The sequence below is a fragment of the Neomonachus schauinslandi genome, chromosome 5 (assembly GCF_002201575.2).
Source record: "Neomonachus schauinslandi chromosome 5, ASM220157v2, whole genome shotgun sequence".
In the NCBI taxonomy this organism is placed as follows: domain Eukaryota; kingdom Metazoa; phylum Chordata; class Mammalia; order Carnivora; family Phocidae; genus Neomonachus; species Neomonachus schauinslandi.
Genome location: NC_058407.1, coordinates 83,232,910 through 83,251,268, shown reverse-complemented (window position 1 = coordinate 83,251,268; position 18,359 = coordinate 83,232,910). Strand labels below are relative to the sequence as shown.

The 18,359-nt window shown below is 38.8% G+C and overlaps 1 protein-coding gene across 4 annotated transcripts in view; it reads right to left on the bottom strand.

The window, feature by feature from the left end:
- Nucleotides 1-14,634, bottom strand: part of C2CD5 (C2 calcium dependent domain containing 5) — a 101,606-nt gene extending 86,972 nt beyond the window's left edge. For 3 of the 4 annotated variants that reach the window (XM_021690793.2, XM_021690794.2, XM_021690791.2), the window contains exons 1-3: nucleotides 14,419-14,600; nucleotides 14,178-14,296; nucleotides 624-710 (exon numbers count right to left, since the gene is read on the bottom strand). In XM_021690793.2, the coding sequence (XP_021546468.1) occupies nucleotides 624-710; nucleotides 14,178-14,267 (177 nt within the window). In that variant the 5' untranslated portion in view covers nucleotides 14,268-14,296; nucleotides 14,419-14,600. Of the gene's footprint in view, nucleotides 1-623; nucleotides 711-14,177; nucleotides 14,297-14,418 lie in introns of all 4 variants that reach the window. The other variant, XM_044915446.1, reaches the window with a different exon arrangement.
- Between the last annotated feature and the right edge of the window lie 3,725 nt (nucleotides 14,635-18,359).

The window sequence follows — 18,359 nt, the reverse complement described above, 5'->3', positions numbered from 1 at the left end:
TTTTTAAACCTATGTTCTTGCATTCATACACTGTATTTTCTTAACTACAACATTATTTTTTAAAAACAATCTTGGTTAAGCAAAAAAGAGAGTATTTTTACGGTGTAGGAAGACTACTATACCTGAAATAAAAGGTACTCCTATCATTCCTGGGGGGAAGGGGTCATGTCAAAAATATATACTAAAAAATGCTGATATTTAAAAACCTACCTTTGGGTACTGAGGAGGGCACGTTCTGCATGGAGCACTGGGTGTTATGCACAAACAATGAAACATGGAACACTTCATCTAAAACTAATGATGTAATGTATGGGGATTAACATAAGAATAAAAAAAAAAATTAAAAAAATAAATAAATAAATAAATAAATAAATAAATAAATAAATAAATAAAAACCTACCTTAAGGGGCACCTGCGTGGCTCAGTCAGTTAAGTGTCTTGCCTTCAGCTCAAATCATAATCCCAGGACCCTGGAATCGAGCCCCAGGTTGGGGGGGGGGGGTCCCCTGCTCAGGGGGGAGCCTGTTTATCCCTCGCCTTCTGCCCCTCTTCTGCTTGTGCTCTCTCTCTTGCTCTCTCTCTCAAATAAATACGTTTTAAAAAATTAAAAATTAAAAGCTTACCTCAAATTTAAACCATTCTGAGTTCCACTGAGGGTTGAGGGACTTGAGATACACATCTGTTTTAAAGGTGGTATTTCCAAATTTTACCTAAAAACAAACAAACAATCCAAATATAAACATCAAAAATATGAATAAAAGTAAATTTTGGTATCAGCCAACCAATGGGAAGATTAACCATGGAGGGGAAAAAAAAAAAAAGGCAACTATCCCCTGAAACAAAAGAGAAGAAAGTACAGTCCAGTAAGTTGATAGGCTACACCTTCATGAAAGAAGAGATTACCTACTGCTCTGGTTGACTAGCTCTACACAGAAATTAAAAACAGACTATTTTGTCAATATGAAGGAAGGAGTCAATATAGCCTTCAGAGAACAAAAGCTCAGACAAAAGAGGAATCTTGATGGCAGAGGACCAGCAAGGATAAAATCCGAAGGTAAAAACAGCAAGTGACCCTCCTTTCACCATCTCAGCTTGGGAATCCAGAACTCCAGCCATTATTGTAAAAACTTAGAAATATCTCCTTGTATTTTCCAGCTTCCCCATTTTGTTATTTTTTTTAATCCCTTATCGGTGCACACATAGTGATTAGCAACAAACCATTATCATTAAGGGCTTTATCTTTGGGGACAATGAAAGGGATTGGATGGGGAGACTATCTTATTTCACAACCAGTCTTGGCAGACACTAAATCACAAAGATCCAAAAATAAATAAGAAGGGAATGAAGAAAGCAGAAAGCAGGCTAAATCCCTGGAACTTGCTTCCAACAAAGAATGGAGATTATAAAATCTGACTGAACTTGAGAAGTTGGTCAGGAAGCTTAAGAGCAAAACAGCTGAGAACTACTTCCTAGATGGCCTCACCTTTTCCTAAATTTGATCTCTTCCCTAATTCTATTAGTTATTACTATTATCTTTCCTTACCTCTAAATTCACTAAAGCTTATTCCCTTTAAAACAATTTCCAGCAATAAGAGACTCTTAATCATAGGAAACAAACTGAGGGTTGCTGGAGGGGAAGGGGGTGAAGGGATGGGGTAACTGGGTGATGGACATTAAGGAGGGCACAATGATGTAATGAGCACTGGGTATATATAAGACTGATGAATCACTAAACTCTATATCTGAAACTAATAATACAGTGTATGTTAATTAATAGAATTTAAATTAAAAAAAAGACAATATCCAGCACATAGTTTTATACACTGTAGATTCTTAGGAAATGCTAGTTCAAGCAGATAATCTATGAAACCTCCTTTCTTTTTTGAAAGAAACCTCCTTCTCCTTTGGCATTATATTTGCTGATTTTCCTGTTTTATCATTTATCTGTCCAAGAAATTTCTAAAAGCAAAATATCCAAAAGAATAACTGCTTTTATCTTCTGTATATTTTTCTAGGTGTTTTATCATTTAATCTGGATTATTAGGCATGGTACCAACCATTTTGGTGCTTAGGCAGGTTAGAGGGTAGAAAAGGTTAAAAAAATTATGTGAAAATAATAACTTCTGGGGGCGCCTGGGTGGCTCAGTCGTTAAGCGTCTGCCTTCGGCTCAGGTCATGATCCCAGGGTCCTGGGATCAAGCCCCGCATCGGGCTCCCTGCTCGGCGGGAAGCCTCTTCTCCCTTTCCACAATTTCTAATGAGTTCCTATAAAGCAATATGAAAAAGATCAATAACCCAACAAAAAAAATGGGCAAAAGACATGAACAGACAATGCAAAGAAATGGAAATATAGATGTTTTTATTTATTTTAACACAGATGCTTTTAAAATACAGTTAGGGGTGCCTGGGTGACTCAGTTGGTTAAGTGACTGCCTTCGGCTCAGGTCGTGATCCTGAAGTCCCTGCTCTGCTTCTCCTTCTGACCCAACCCCCTCACATGTGGTCTCTCTCTCTCTCTAATTCTCTCTCTCTCAAATAAATAAATAAAATATTTTTTAAAATAAATAAATAAATAAATAAATAAATAAATAAATAAATAAATAAAATACAGTTAAACTTTGAACAACATGGATTTGAATAGTACGCATCCACGTATAGGCAGATTTTTTTCAATAAATATACTGGAAAATCTTTTGGAGATTTGGGACAAATCGAAAAAACTCACAGACAAACCATGTAGCCTAGAAACAGCAAAAAAACTAAGAAATAGTTGTCATGCATGCATAAGATATATGTAAATACTAGTCTATTTTATCATTTACTACCATAAAATACACACTAAGTATAAAAAATTAAAATTGATCAAAACATGCACAGAAATACGTAACAGAGCACACATGACGCCATTAGCAGTTGAGAGAAATATAAATGAATGGAAAGATGTGGTATTAAATCATAACTGCATAAAATGAATAGTATGTACTGTGCTACCGTAATAATTTCAAACCACCTTCTGTTGCTACTGCCATGAGCCCAAGTGTTGCTAGTATCCGCTTAAAACACTGTATGATGCTACCCATCTCTATGTGAGCAGTTCATCTCTCCAGCAAACTGCATATTGCAGTACAAAGTGACCTCTTGCAGTTCTTGTGTATTTTTCATTGTGTTTAGTGCAATACCGTAAACCTTGAGTAGTGTCATGGGACCCATAAGAAGTGCCACTAGTGTTGCTTTAAGTGCTCCCAGAATCAAAGAAAAGTCATGACATTACAAGAAAAAGCTGAATTGCTTGATATATACTGTAGATTAAGGCCTGCAGCTGCACTTGCCTGCTGCTTCAAGATAAATGAATCCAGCATAAGGACCACTGTAAAAAAAGAAAATTCATGAAGCCAATAGTGCAGCTATGCCAGCAGATGCAAAAACCTTACACTTTTTGCAAAATACCTTTTTATCTCATATTGAAAATGCAGCTTTTATATGGGTGCAGGATTGCTATAAGGCAGCTATATTTATAGACTCTAATATGATTCGAGAAGAAAGTGAAGTCATTATGTAACAACTTAAAGCAAAAGGAAGGTGAAAGATCTAAAGCTGGATAATTTCATGCCAGCAAAGGATGGTATGATAATTTTAGAAAGAGGACTGGCTGAAAAAATGTCAAGATAACAGAAAAAGCAGCTCTTGCTGACCAAGAGGCAGCAGGCGAGTTCCCAGATGCCATCAAGAAAATCACTGAGGAGAAAGGATATCTGCATGAACAGATTTTTAATACAGACAAAAGTACCCTATTCTGGAGGGGGAAAAAATGCCACAAAGTGTATTTATTAGTCAGGAAGAGAAAAAAGGATTTAAGGCAAGAAGGGATAGGCTAACTCTACCATTCTGTGCAAATGCAGTCGGGTCTATGATCAGAACTGCTCAACACCAAGGGCATCGAAGTGGCCTACCTGCCCCCAAACACAAGCTCTCTATAATCAGCCTCTAGATTAGGGGGTCATAAGGACCTTTAAAGCTCATTACATGGTATTCTTTGAAAAGGATCGTCAACCCTATGGAAGAGAATTCTGATGAGAAAACATGAAAGTCTGGAAGGATTACACCACTACACAACTACACCATCGTTGTAGAAAAAGCCATGAAAGCCATCAACATGAAACAAATTCCTGCTGGAGAAAACTATGCCCAGATGTTGTATATGACTTTACAGGATTTACAACAGAGCCAATCAAGGGAATAAGGGAAGAGTTTGTGGGTATGACAAAAAAGGTAGAGGGTGAAGGGTTTCAAGATTTGGATCTTAAGAGAAATTTAAGAGCTAATAAACACCACACCAGAAGAATTCACAGAAGATAACTTGATGGAGATGAATGCTTCCAAACCAGTGCCAGACGACAAGAAAGAAGCTGTAGAAGAAGCAGTGACCAAAAACAAACTGGTATTAGACAACCTGGCAGAAAGGATCTGACTATTCAAGACTGCTATTGATTTATTTTACAACATGGACCTTTCTAGGATACTAGCACTGAAACCAAAGCAAACAGTGGTACTGTATAGAAATGTTTTTTAAAAAATGAAAAAGCAAAAATGTCAGAAATTACAACATATTTCAGTAAAGTTATTCCACGTGTGCTTCTTTTCTGCCTCCCCTTCCAACTCCTCCACCTGTTCCACTTCTGCCACCCAAGACAGCAAGACCAACCCCTCCTCTTCCTCCACCTACTCAACATGAAGACAAGGATGAAGACCTTTATGACAATCCACTTCCACTTAACGAATAGTACATAATCATCATGCCATATAGTTAATAAACTTATCTGTTGTGTATATGTGAGTGTCTTCATGTGAAAATCTAATAACTGCATGGCAAGAGCCTCATATGTCATCATCATTTCCCAAGTAGTCCTCTATGCAAGACGTGTATAGAAGTGCTTAGCTTATACTAAGCAATATGAGCAATATTTAATACAAAATTAATCAGATGTTAGTTTTTTTTTTTTTTTTATTTACTTATTTGAGAGAGAGAGAGCATGTGCACATGCGCACAAGCAGGGAGAGGAGAGGGAAAAGCAGGTTTCCCACTGAGGAGGGAGCCCGACGGGGGGCTCGGACCCCAGGATCATGACCTGAGCCAAAGGCAGACGCTTAACTGACTGAGCCACCCAGGTGTCCCAGAAGTTAGTTTTCTTACTGTTTTATAACTTTGCTTTCAAAGAATTATGTAACTACAGTATGCCTCTCTCTCATAATTGGAGAAACTATCAGCCTTTAATCACAAGTAAATGATTTTTTTTTAAAGTTACATTACTGTATTATAAATATGACTGCAATACTGCATGCCATAAAATTTTTGATAACGATTCATTTGTTAGTATATAGGCTAGGCTACTGTGAAGCAATCCTATCAATTACACTACGCTACCATAAAGCAATCATACTGCTGCTTCTTTGTTATCAATGCCCATAAATCATTATATTTGTAAATAAATGTGAATTTCTTTTTCACATTATCTTTTCATTTTTGATGTCTAGTGCTAGTAATACGTATAACATCCACCATGTTTTGTATCATTTAAGACAATATTGATAGAGTTACTGACAGATGATTCATCCTGTAAACATACAGCGTAAACTTACTATATCTACAAATACAGTAGAGTACTGTAAATAGATTTTCTCTTCCTTATGATTTTTTTAAGAGTAATTTTCCTTTCTCTAGTTTACTTTATTGTAAGAATATAGTATATAATACATATAACATACAAACTATGTGTTAACCAACTTTATGTTATCAGTAAGGCTGACAGTCAACAGCAGGCCGTTTGTAGTTAATTTTGGGGGCGGAATCAAAAGTTATATATGATTTTCAACTGAGCTGGATTGAGAGGAGGATGTCAACAGCCCCTAAAAGGCCCCACATGGTTCAAGGGTCAACTATATATCAAAAGATGATCAACCACAAGAAAAATGCAAACTAAGCCAACATTTTTACTTATCATGTTGGCAAACAGTTTGAAAACAGTGTTGATGAGGTCTTCTAATACTTTGTTGGTGGGAGTATAAAATAAAACAATCTCTAAGGACTGCAATTTGACAATGTATCAAAATGTTAAATGCCTACACCCTTTAACTTCATAGAGAAGTGCACAATGACATGTACAAGCAGCATTATAGTAATGAAAGACTGGAAATAACCTAGATATCCACCAATTTGGAACTGGTTAAATGAAGAATGGTAAAGCCACACAGTATACTGCTAATTAGAAGAATAAAGCAGTTCTCTCAGCACTGGTACAGAACAATCACCATTTAGACAGACCTTTCTTCTGTGGAGCAGCATGTATGGCATTCTTGGGAGAAAAAAATGGCAAAATGTTGTAAGTCACATAATATATGCCTTTATATAGCATAGGTTATTTCTAGTAGGTTATACAACAAACGTTAACAGTGGCCACTAGAAAGAACAGAATAGGTTGGTTAAAAGAAACATGATGTGAGAGAGGTTGACCCATTTTGTATCTTCTGAATTCTGAACCATGTACATATATTTCCTATTTGTAAAACATATTATTTTAAAACTCAAAAACTTAAAAAATTCAAATTAAAATCGTAGTAAATTTAGTTTGATTAAAATTATAGCATTCTGGATCCACTTCCAGGAATTTATCCTAAAGAAGCACTTTCACATGAGTCTCCCTCCTAAAACACACTAAAAAAATCCAAATAATCATTCAACAGGAAAATTATTGAATAAATCACATGTACTGCTATCAAAGAATGGAGATGATTTTAAGTACCATTATATGGAAATGTCCATGACATAATAACTGAAAAAAACAAGTTGCAGAATATATAAAGCATGATTACATTTGTTTTTTAAAATATAAGTAAAAAAAAAAATTTTAAAGGAAATAAGGGGGAGTAAACGAACTGAGAGTAATTGTCTCTGAAGAAAGGACTGACATGGTATAGGGAATACAGTACAGTGCAGCAAGTACCAAGTAAGGGGCTTTCAAGTTTTACTTCTGAGTTATTTGAATCTTTTGTAACAGAAGCCATTCATGTATTATTTCCATAATTTTTATTTTTTTAATCACAAACAGTAAAAAATGAAACTTAATGGGGATGTGGGTGGGGGGAGTCTAGGAAAAAGTTACTGCTCAGTTACTAATTTAATTTTCATTACATTTTAATATTCAAAGCATCAAGGAAATACTTATTTCTTAATTTACCTAATAACAGCTTTATTTGAAGTAAAATATTGTTAGGATTATAAAATCATTCAAAACCTTTCAAAAGCCAAAAGTTTGGGTTCAACTGCCAAAACTACCATATCATTCTTTAAATTATGAGTTCAGGGATGCCTGGGTGGCTCAGTCAGTTAAACGTTTGCCTTCGGCTCAGGTCATGATCCCAGGGTCCTGGTAGCAAGTCCCGCATCGGGGTCCTTGCTCAGCAGGAGCCTGCTTCTCCCTCTGTCTGATGCTCCCCCTGCTTGCGCGCGCTCTCTCTCTAACAAATAAATAAAATATTTTTTAAAAAATGGAAATATATTCAATTATTACTTCTATAACCTCAACAACACAAATATCAAACACCTCAGCCTCCACAAGGAGTCCCACATCTGGCTCCTTGCTCAGCAGGGAGCCTGCTTCTCCCTCTGCTTGCCGCTCCCCCTTCTGTGCTCACTCTCTGTCTCTCTGACAAATAAATAAATAAAATCTCTTAATAAATTAGTTTTTAATTAATTATGAGTTCAGCCCTCTTCAGGTTTGTTCCCCTATACTGTACTGCTATATTGTGCCTTTTATTCTTCTTTTGGTCAACTATCCATTGTAGATATAGTAAAGATCTGATAGCCCTCAACTGCATCAAACAAACAAAAACAAGATTTTAGGAAAAGAAAAAGGCCAGAGTGTGTACTTTGCCAAATTGTGATGAGTCCCCTTCTACTAAAGAAGAATCATAGTTCAATTGGTCTTATTTAATTTGAAGGAGATTTTATTACCCAGCAATTAAATGAATGCCTTACAACTTTGTTAAAGAACATCACGGATTTTAATGAGATTCCCTAGTAAAGTAAAAGCATTCTCTTTCCCCACTCATTACCTAAATTACCTTGAGAAAGTTATTTAACCTGTTATTTAAGGCTGCTTCCTCCTCTGAAAGGGGGGGACTGTTGTATTACAGGAGAAAATGCATGTACAGACCTAGCAAAATGTCTGGTATATCATTAAATATTAATTTCTTTTTCTCTCCCTGTTCCCTCAAAGGCTCCTGGATAAACACAAAATGATAATACAGCTTGCCAAACAGTTTGTAACATGCACATTAATACTGGGATAAATTTCCCAGTATTAATACTTTTTTTATACAGAACCTCATCTCTTTCATTCTGGAGATTCCTGCAAGAATAATCATCTTTAAATAATACTTGGTGCGGTGCCTAAGTGGCGCAGTTGGTTAAGCGTCCCACTCTTGGTCTCGGGTCAGGTCATGATCTCATTCATGGTCGTGAGATCGATCCCCACATCAGGCTCTGTGCTCAGCACGGAGTCTGCTTGAGATTTTCTCTCTCTCCCTCTGGCTCTCCCCCAACTCGTTCTCTCTCTCTAAAATAAATAAATCTTTAAATACATACATATACACATACATGCAGGCATACTATTTGGTCTTCACTGGCTTCCTAAATTCCTCACATTATAGATAGTAGAAATTCCCTCAAGCAATGAAATCCGGACCAGTATTTGATTAGTTAATCAAATAATTTGGTAACTTGGTTAAATCAAAGAATCATTAAAAATGATTCAATTTGCTAAATATTTTAAGATAAAACATATAAATAAATATTCATTCCTCTACATTTGAATGAAGGCTAAGGCCTCTTCTTTGAGTAAGGGTCCACTGTTTAAAGTTCGGTATCATCTTTTTTGCATAAACCACACCCATAATGTACCATCTGTGATTTCCAGTTTGGGTTTTTTTTATGTGGTGGTAGAACTTAAAATTGCTTGTAAAAATGTATGAACACAGAATCTTAGATTTTTTTACAATCTTTTCTCCATCTAATTCTAGAGTAATGTTTAGTGACTGTATCCATATGTCTTTATATAGCGTTATCAACTTCATTTTCACTCTTATTTCACCAATTTACATAAGGTTTAAGTAAATTACAGTAACAAATAGAGTTGGCATAAACAGGTTTGAGGAAAAAACATAACTGCCTCTTGGTAAAGTATTATCAGCCAACTGATGGGAGAAGCAGGCACAAGAGAGAATAATCTACCAATGTGGGATATTCAAGAATAGGCTTATGGAAGGAATGCAGAACACTGGGGACTGTGATAAGTGAGTTAATGCAAGTTGTTTAAGAGAGCTTCTATTATACAGACTTCTCCCCCCCCTCATTTTCAGACCGTTCAATAACCTGCATTCCCCCTACCTAGCAAATTTTATTCCCAAGAACCCTCCCTTCAATTACGTATGTTCTATCCCTCTCCTTTTGCTTTTACTGAGTTTGTCCTAGTCATCTAAAAAATGCCGCTTTTCCTCTCTGCCTATAGAAATTTTACCATCCTTCAAGCCCAGCACAAAGACTTCTCACAACCAATTCAGGCATCATTATCTCCCTTTCCTACGAGCTTATACAGTACTTAACAGGCTACATCACACAATTTATCCCTTTATTATATGGTAATCCTTCATTATCCCCTTTTTCCTGCATTAATCTTTCCCTTTCTGCTGGATTTTTCCTATTACCACACAAGTATGTTCTAGTCTCTTCTAACTTTTTTTTAAGTACGAAAAGGTACATACTCCCCAAATACCACACTATTTCTCCTCTCCCCTTCTCAGCCCTGTTTCTTGAAACAATTGCCTATTCATGCCACACCTCTTCCTCACCTCCCTTGTACTTTAACCCTCTTTAATTCACTACAGTATGGGCTTCCTTGACACTCTCGTCAGAAGCAGTAACAACCTCCATACTGTCCAATCCAGTGATTTTTTTGTCCTCTTTACTTGACCTTTCAGTGCCATTTAATGGTTGAGGGCTTCCTCTTTCTAGAAACTTCCTCTTGCCTTCTGAGACATTTACTTTCCTGATTTTTCTCTCTCCCCATTGGCTGATAATCTCAGTTTTCTTCCCCTAGTCCTCCTCTTCTAATAGACAGCTAATGTCAAGTTTTTTCAAGGATCCATACCTCTGCTCTCCCGCTAAGTCAGAGGTTTACAAGAGGGACAGACCAACTCCTAAGGGAATTTTAGAAAATTCTATGGGTGTATTTGTGGAGAATAGTTGTAATATTTAGAAGGAAGGGCCAGAGAAGCTAGGTGTCCTGCAATGCAAGAAATAGTTCCCTACAATGAAGACTTGTCTCATGTCATGACCTTCAAATGTCCTACAAGATAATCACATAGGATTAAAAACCTAACTCATTTTACAGATAAGAGTGTAATGGGGGAAAAAAAAGTTGTAATGAAGTTTTCATATACATAATTGTCAAGAAATACAACCATCATGTAAATTAAGGGAAAATTCTGCTTTTCCCCATGAGTCGATTATTTTGAAAAATCAGATAGCAGTGAAGGACTATCTGAGATGTCAAAACTGCACAACTGTCTCACTCAGTATGAGGAGTCAGATTCATGTGATTTTTACATATAGGTGAGACACTCCCTACCTTGTATCCTTGCTTTATTTTCTCCATAGTCTCATCATCTATCAGTTTACCTTTTAATCATCCTCTTTACGAACTCCATCCTCCCACTAAAATGCGAGTTCCATGATTAAAGAAATTTTTGTCTTATTCACTACTATATCCCCAGCACACTGTACTATACCCAGTACAGTGATGGACATATACAAAGGCTTAATAAATATTCATGGACTCAATCTGATTACTTCTTACCTTCTACTGTGATCATGAAGAAGTACTTCTAAATTGAAACACATGCTAAAAAAATTCTCTAATTTGTCATACTACTAGTTAGAACAATATATTGATTTTTTTTTTTTAACTGTGAGGCTAGGTTACATTGGCCATAAGTATCATGCCAGCAGAGTAAAGAGTGGATTTCAAAATACCTGCTATATAAAGGGGGCACTGGGTCTCACAGAGTGGAAAAGCACTGGCCTATATGAGCTCATTTCTCACTCACAAACCTGAACAAATCTGAACACCATACTCACAAATCTAACTTCCTCGTGGACAACTCCAATTAACATCTCAAACCTAACACATCTAAACAGAAATTCATTCTTCACCTACTCAATCAATCTCTACAAATCCTATGGAGCCTCAGAAAATTAGCCCAAAGATTCCAGAAAGCTACGAGTCATCTTTTAGTTTCCCTTTCCCTGGCCCCCTACTCCAGTCAACCAACAAATCCTCTAGAGTCTATCTTCAAGGTATATCTGGAATCCATCCACTTCTCTCCATTATCAAACCAACATCTTGGCCCCCACCTTTTCTTTTTTGAACTATTATAGAATCTCCTAATTAGTTGCCTGCTTCAGCTCAGTCCATACTCCAGACAGCAAAAAAAAAAAAAAAAATACTAATCTCAAAAACCGCTTCCCACAGAATTTAGAATAAAATCTATACTCCTAATCATGGTCTCTAAGATCCTGCATGATTGGCTCCTTGACTAACTCTCCCACTTTATCTTACACCACATGCCAGCCACACCCATCTTCCTTCCCTTCCTAATACACTCCCTGAGCAGCTGGCTCCTCCTCATCCAGCAGGTCTTCTATTGACACTTCCTCAGAGGTCTCCTGATTTCCCAACCTAAAGTAGATGTTCCCTGTTAATCTCTATTGTTTTCTTCCATGACACTCATCATAATTACCTATTTAATCATTTCTTTATTTTTTAATGTCTGTCTCTTCCACCAAAATATAAACTCCATAGAACTAGGAACCAAGTCTATGTTGTTCGCTATCAGATATGCATCAGCTACACCAGAGACTAGCACTGGGCCTGTCAAATAGCACTCAATAACTATTTGCTGAAAGAAGGAATTAAAAGTCACTCTTGAATCCAACCCCTCCTGCACCATCAAAACCATTTATTACCAAGGCATGATGATTTTACCTAAGCAATGTCCCTCAAGGGGTGCCTGGGTGGCTCAATCAGTTAAGCATCTGCCTTCGGCTCAGGTCATGATCTCAGGGTCCTGGGATCGAGCCCCGCTTTGGGCTCCCTGCTCAGCCAGGAGCCTGCTTCTCCCTCTCCCCTGCCCCTGCTCATGCTCTCTCTTGCTATCTCTCTCTCTCTCAAATAAAAAAATAAAATCTTAAGTAAGAAAAAAGAAAGGGAAATGTCCCTCAAGTCTTTCTCCTCTAATCGGTTCCCACAGACATTCTCAACATGCACATATTGTGTGGATAATTTTATCACCTTCTTAACTGATTTTCCTGTATCATCTCTCATCTGTCCAGTCCATCAATAACATTACCACACAAGTCATCTATAAACAACCTAATAATAAACATCATCATATTTCATTTCTCCTTAAAAAGTTCTCTTTGCTTGCCCCTGCTTATAAAATAAAGGAAAAATTATTCAGTACAGAAAATGAGATTTGGTACCAACCTACCTTTCCAGCCTCATCCCCCATAACCTCCACTACCCACATATTCCCTTTTACTCCAGACATGTCTCAAACTAAGACAGTTCCCTGAACATACCATGTATCCCATTCTGTGCCTTTGATGTTCCCTCTGCCTAGTAAAATCCTGATGTCCTTCAAGATTCAGCTCAAATGTCATTTTCTTAGGAAAACTTCCTAAACCTTCAGAGACAGAATGAAGTTTCCATATTCTACAACACTCATCAACTTGTCTAGAGAGGCAATGTTAGCACAGTGGTTAAGAGAACAGACCACAAGTCTCTTTACAAGGTTAAGAAACCTTGGGCAAATTATTTACTGTTCCTAGGCCTCAATTAACTGTAATATGGTATAATAATATAATAGCAGGACTGTTATGAGGAATAAGAATTAAAAAGTAGTTAGCAAAGACCTGGCAATAATGAGACTCAACACATGTTAGCTATTAGTTATTAAACTCTATAGGTCAGTCTCTGAGCTACCTGAAAGCAAAGACTATGCCCTGGTAATATGTGTATTCCCATTACTTAACATCTGGCCCAAGAACACACTCAGCATCTGTTTCTCAAGTGAAAATGAAGTTGGGAGTAAGAATGACCATGGCAATGTTTTGGGGGGGGGGGGTAACTGCAGTTATTAAGTCAGAGAACCTTTAGGGAACATCAAGAATATTTTATATTGAGATGAAATCAGGCTGTGTATTATCCTGTAGCTGTCAACTCTAAGCATTACTAGCCCAAATGATTATTATTCTAATGCTCTGGCTCATCAAGTCAATTTTTATTACAATTTTTACTTGGCTTCTTTTAAACTCTGGGTTATTACTTTCCAGGCCCTAGGCCTGTGCTAATTTGCATGAGTTTTAAACTAATCATCTGGTTTAAAAAGCAATTTTGCAATTTAAATCCATGGCACTTAATTCGCTCCCTACCTCAAGGCACTAAATTACCCTAAAACAGCTCATCATACCTACCAGTCCATACAAGAGCAGAAAGCGTTATGGTTGTGTTTTAAAACTTACACTGATGATTCAGAGAATGTTATGCTCAAGAGTGGATCACCTCGCCTTGTAGGTCTCCAAGTGCCCATAACGGACTGTTATCTACCTTCTTCACGTGATCTCCATCACTTTGGCTTGAGAAGCCACCTCTCCTTAAACAGAAGAACGTACACGTGTGTGTGTGTGTACACACCTCTCCTTAAACAGAACGTACGTGTGTGTGTGTATGTGTGTGTGTTTCGGTGGCTACGCGGATATGCCTCGGGATCTCCTCCTGACTGGCAGGTGGCCTATTATGAGTCCTGACATCAGGGTCACCCCCGCATGCAGAGCAGTAACTGCCTCCCCGCGCGGCGCACTCCGCCGCAGACGCTCAGGAGCGGTGCACCCATCACATGGGCTGCAGTCTCGGCAGTCAGCCCTCAAGGGAGGACTTGGACAAGCACCGCACAAAGGACGGCAGTCGAAAGGAGAATGGGCTGAAGAGCTGGGGGCGAGGTGGGTAGGATCCTTCAAGGACTTGGCACTCCCTGTGTTTTGAGGGGCAGGACCTTGCACCAACCTCCACGAAGGCATCAGTCAGGTCACTAGCTCGGTCCATCACTGGCAAATGGCGCCCGGCCACGATTTTCACCTTCAGCTTCCCAGGCATCTTCTCGGCTTCGGCCTCTCCTTGGGCTCCTGCAGAAACAAACAAGCGAGTCTGCGCCGAGCTCTTAGCCCGGCGGGGGAGGGGCGGGAGCGCGCGGGATAACTGACAGCGGAGGGCGCGCGAACGCGCCATGCCGCCGATCGTCACTCACTCTCGGAGGAATGAGGGGGCCGTCCCGCGCGGGCGCTGAGGCCTCATTCCGGAGAGGCAGTCGGAGGAGTAGCCCGGGTGGATTCTTCTACCCCGGTCCCACAGTGCTGGCAAGAGAAACAAAAGCCAGTCAACATTCCGTGGAGGCTCTGCCACCCCTACTTGTGTTTTCCTCCCCCCAAAATGGCGGCTCTCGGGGCGTGGAGGAAACATCGATCATTCGGCGCTCGGCCCACTTCGCAGGGGAGAAATTAAATTCACGGAAAGCAGATGGAGGGGGCGGGACGGACTTCGAGGAAGCCGGAGGGCAGGGAAATGGGTCGAGCCCTGCATCATCCACCGAGCCGGGGCTGTATGTTGGTGTCCCGCTCTTTGAGAGCTGACTCTGTCCTTCGGGGGCGAATCACTCGTAGGGCTCGGTTCGGTGACTTCCCGGGTCGCCCCCTTCCCAGCTACAAACGCTGCATTTTCGAGGGGTGTGACAGAAAGAGCAGCGGCGGAGACTGCTAGAGGAGGGATTTCAGTCGGCCTTTAACCACCAGTTAGTGGTTTGTAAAATCAGTTTAGCTGGTTTCTACCTGGAAAGGATGCAGTTTTTGTTTCATATGAAGGAGAGTAGGAAATTTCAGGGACATCTCGGGTAATCAGGTAAGTATTCTATAGCAACATTTTTTATTCAGTCATATACACGTGTACTGGGTTATAGATGTTACTGTAGGTCTTGGGGAAAAACAAAACTTTGAAATCCAAAACCACTGGTTAAAGGAGTTTCCCCGGCACGCCTGGATTGGCTCAGTGTGTTTATTAAGCATCAACAACCCTAAGACCTACTTTGCTGGCAGGAGTTCATGATCTCCTACCCTATGAAATTTCTAGTCAACTGCAAGAAACAAAGATGAGCTTAATGAAACACCTTGAACAACGGACCCAATTATATATGTGAATATACATGCAAAAACGAGGCAAAATCTATAGGCTCAAACCATCAGAAAAAATTAGGGAAATTGAGGCAAACGCACAGGATGATACCAAATATCAACAGTACATGTCATATCAAATAACAAAATCACCATTAACAATTCTGGTAGAGGGACGCCTGGGTGGCTCAGTTGGTTGAGTGACTGCCTTCGGATCAGGTTATGATCCTGGAGTCCTGGAGTCCCGGGATGGGCTCCCTGCTCAGCTGGAGTCTGCTTCTCCCTCTGACCCTTCCCGCCTCTCAGGTACGCTCTCTCTCTCATTCTGTCTCTCTCAAATAAATAAAATCTTAAAAAAAAAAAAAAAATTCTGGTAGAAAGATTTTACCACTGGATTCTTTAGGAATGGAAAACTCCCAAATGAATATTTTTTTTAACTGATTCACCTTTTTTCTTTTTTTAAGATTTATTTGTTTGAGAAAGAGAGCATGGGGGTGGGGGTGGGCAGAGGGAGAGAGAGAGAGAGAGAGAGAGAACCTAGAGCAGATTCTGCATTGACCCAGAAGCCCTTTGCGCGGCTGGGTCTCAGGACCCTGAGATCATGAAGACCTGAAACCAAGAGTCGGATCCTTAACCTGCTGAGCTATCCAGGCCCCCAAATTGATGCACCTTTTTAACTTTAAAAATACTGAGGGATCAGTGGATGGAGCAAGTGACTTGATCTTGAGGTTGTGAGTTCAAGCCCCACAATGGGTGTGGAGATTACTTAAAATAAAATATTAAAAAATAAAACAAAATACTGGGGCGCCTGGGTGGCTCAGTCGTTAAGTGTCTGCCTTCAGCTCAGGTCATGATCCCAGGGTCCTGGGATCGAGCCCCACATCTGGCTCCTTGCTCCGCCGAAAGCCTACTTCTCTCCCACTCCCCCTGCTTGTGTTCCCTCTCTCGCTGTGTCTCTCTCTGTCAAATAAATAAATAAAATATTAAAAAAAAAATACCGAATAGGTATTTAAAGAATTCTCTTTAAAAGGGCAAAAGTTCCTTCTATAGATGGAATATCGTTCATGTAAGTGAGAAGTTGAAATCTTCCAAAGAGAAAAGAAAAAGGCTTCCTCAAAATAAAAATCTAACAGATAAATCACTGACTTTTCAGACTAGAGAAAACTTCATCCACTCAAACAATAACAAAAGGCTAGATGGCTACAGCTCACATGCAGATTTCCTTAGATCCTACTGCAGCTTTTTGTGGAATCTACCTCTACTCTTAAAATGCCCTTACCATGGTGAGCAACACTATACGATCAGTTAATTTTGGTGTGTTTTGTTTTGGTGGTAGAGTTGAAATAGCTTTTTTTTTTTTTTTTTAGGATTTTATTTATTTGAGAAAAAGAACACAGAGGTAGAGAGCACAGAGGGAGAGGGAGAAGCAAACTCCCTGCTGAGCAGGGAGACCAATGCGGGGCTTGATCCCAGGACCCTGAGATCATGACCTGAGCCAAAGACAGACGCTTAACCAACTGAGCCACCCAGCACCCCTGAAATAGCTTTTTTACTGAAATCAAAATATTACCAATTCATTAAAAAAAAAAGAAAAAAAAATGCTGAGTATCAACAATAGCCAAACTATGGAAAGAGCTCAAATGTCCATTGACTGATGAATGGATAAGAAGACATGGTGTATATATATAATGGAATATTACTCAGTCATCAAAAAGAATGAAATCTTGCAATGATGTGGATGGAGCTAGAGTGTATTATACTAAGCGAAATAAATCAAAGAAAGACAAATACCATATGATTTCACTCATATGTGGAATTTAAGAAACAAAACAGATGAACAAATGGGGGGGGGAGAAAAAACAGAGGGAAACAAACCATAGAGATTCTTAAAGACAGAACAAACTGAGGGTTGATGGAGGAAGGTGGGTGGGGGGATGGGTTAGATGGGTGATGGGCATGAAAGAGGGCTCTTGTTATGATGAGCACTGGGTGTTGTATGTAAGTGATGAATCACTGAATTCTACTGAAACCAATAATGCACTGTATGTTAACTAACTAGAATTTAAATAAGAATTTGAAAAGAAAAAAATGTACTGAAACATAAAAAGAAAAAAATTAGAAAACTGAAGTTTTGCAACAATCTTAATGGAAAACAATGCTTTGTATTACAAGATGTTGTAATGTAAAAATATATTTGCAAATTGCACAATTAGAGGTTAGCAATCTCAGCCTCCTAATTAGTATCCGGTAAGGTACTTGTACATACCTGTTGCCTTAGGCTTCATTAATGGGAGATTATAATTAAGATGCTTCCTGAAGACTTTTTTTTAGTAGAATTAAGCCTGACTTCGGTTTGTTTTCTAATAATTGTACTAGTTTGTTTTAATTAATGCTGGGAACAGTGTTAACTTTCCTGACAAATCTATCATGATCTGGTTCCTAATTAGCTTCTGTAGCTTCATACTTCACCACTCTTTTTGCATCTTAGATCCCATAATAATACTATGTATTGAGTATTTGCTGTGTACCAGCTACTGAATTCAGTGCTTCGCAGCTTTTAAAGCTCCCTAAAATCCTATACAATAGAAATTACAAGCCTTCATTCTAGAGGTGATGAATTTGAAGCTTTGCAATATTTACTCGATGATGACCCAAAGTCACGGAGCTAGTAATGTTGGAGGCAGGATTTATATCTAGGCAATTTGATTCCAAGAACTCCTCTTTAAAGGCTTTGGGTAGTTTCCTATAAACTATGTTTTTTTCTTTTTCTCATAGTATTCCTAGCAAACACTTAAGAATTCATAACTCAATTTTAATGTCTTCCCTTATCTCCTTCCTGATAAACATACTCTTCACTTCCACCGCTATGCTACCACTAAATTTAATGCATCTGTTACTGCATGTCTATATACATAATTATTTATCTTTCTCTCTCCCCTATTAAACTTTGAGCACCTTGAAGGGAAGGACTATTTCTTGTCCATCTCTCAATTCTCAGTTTCCTCCCTGTGCCCTTCATGTAATC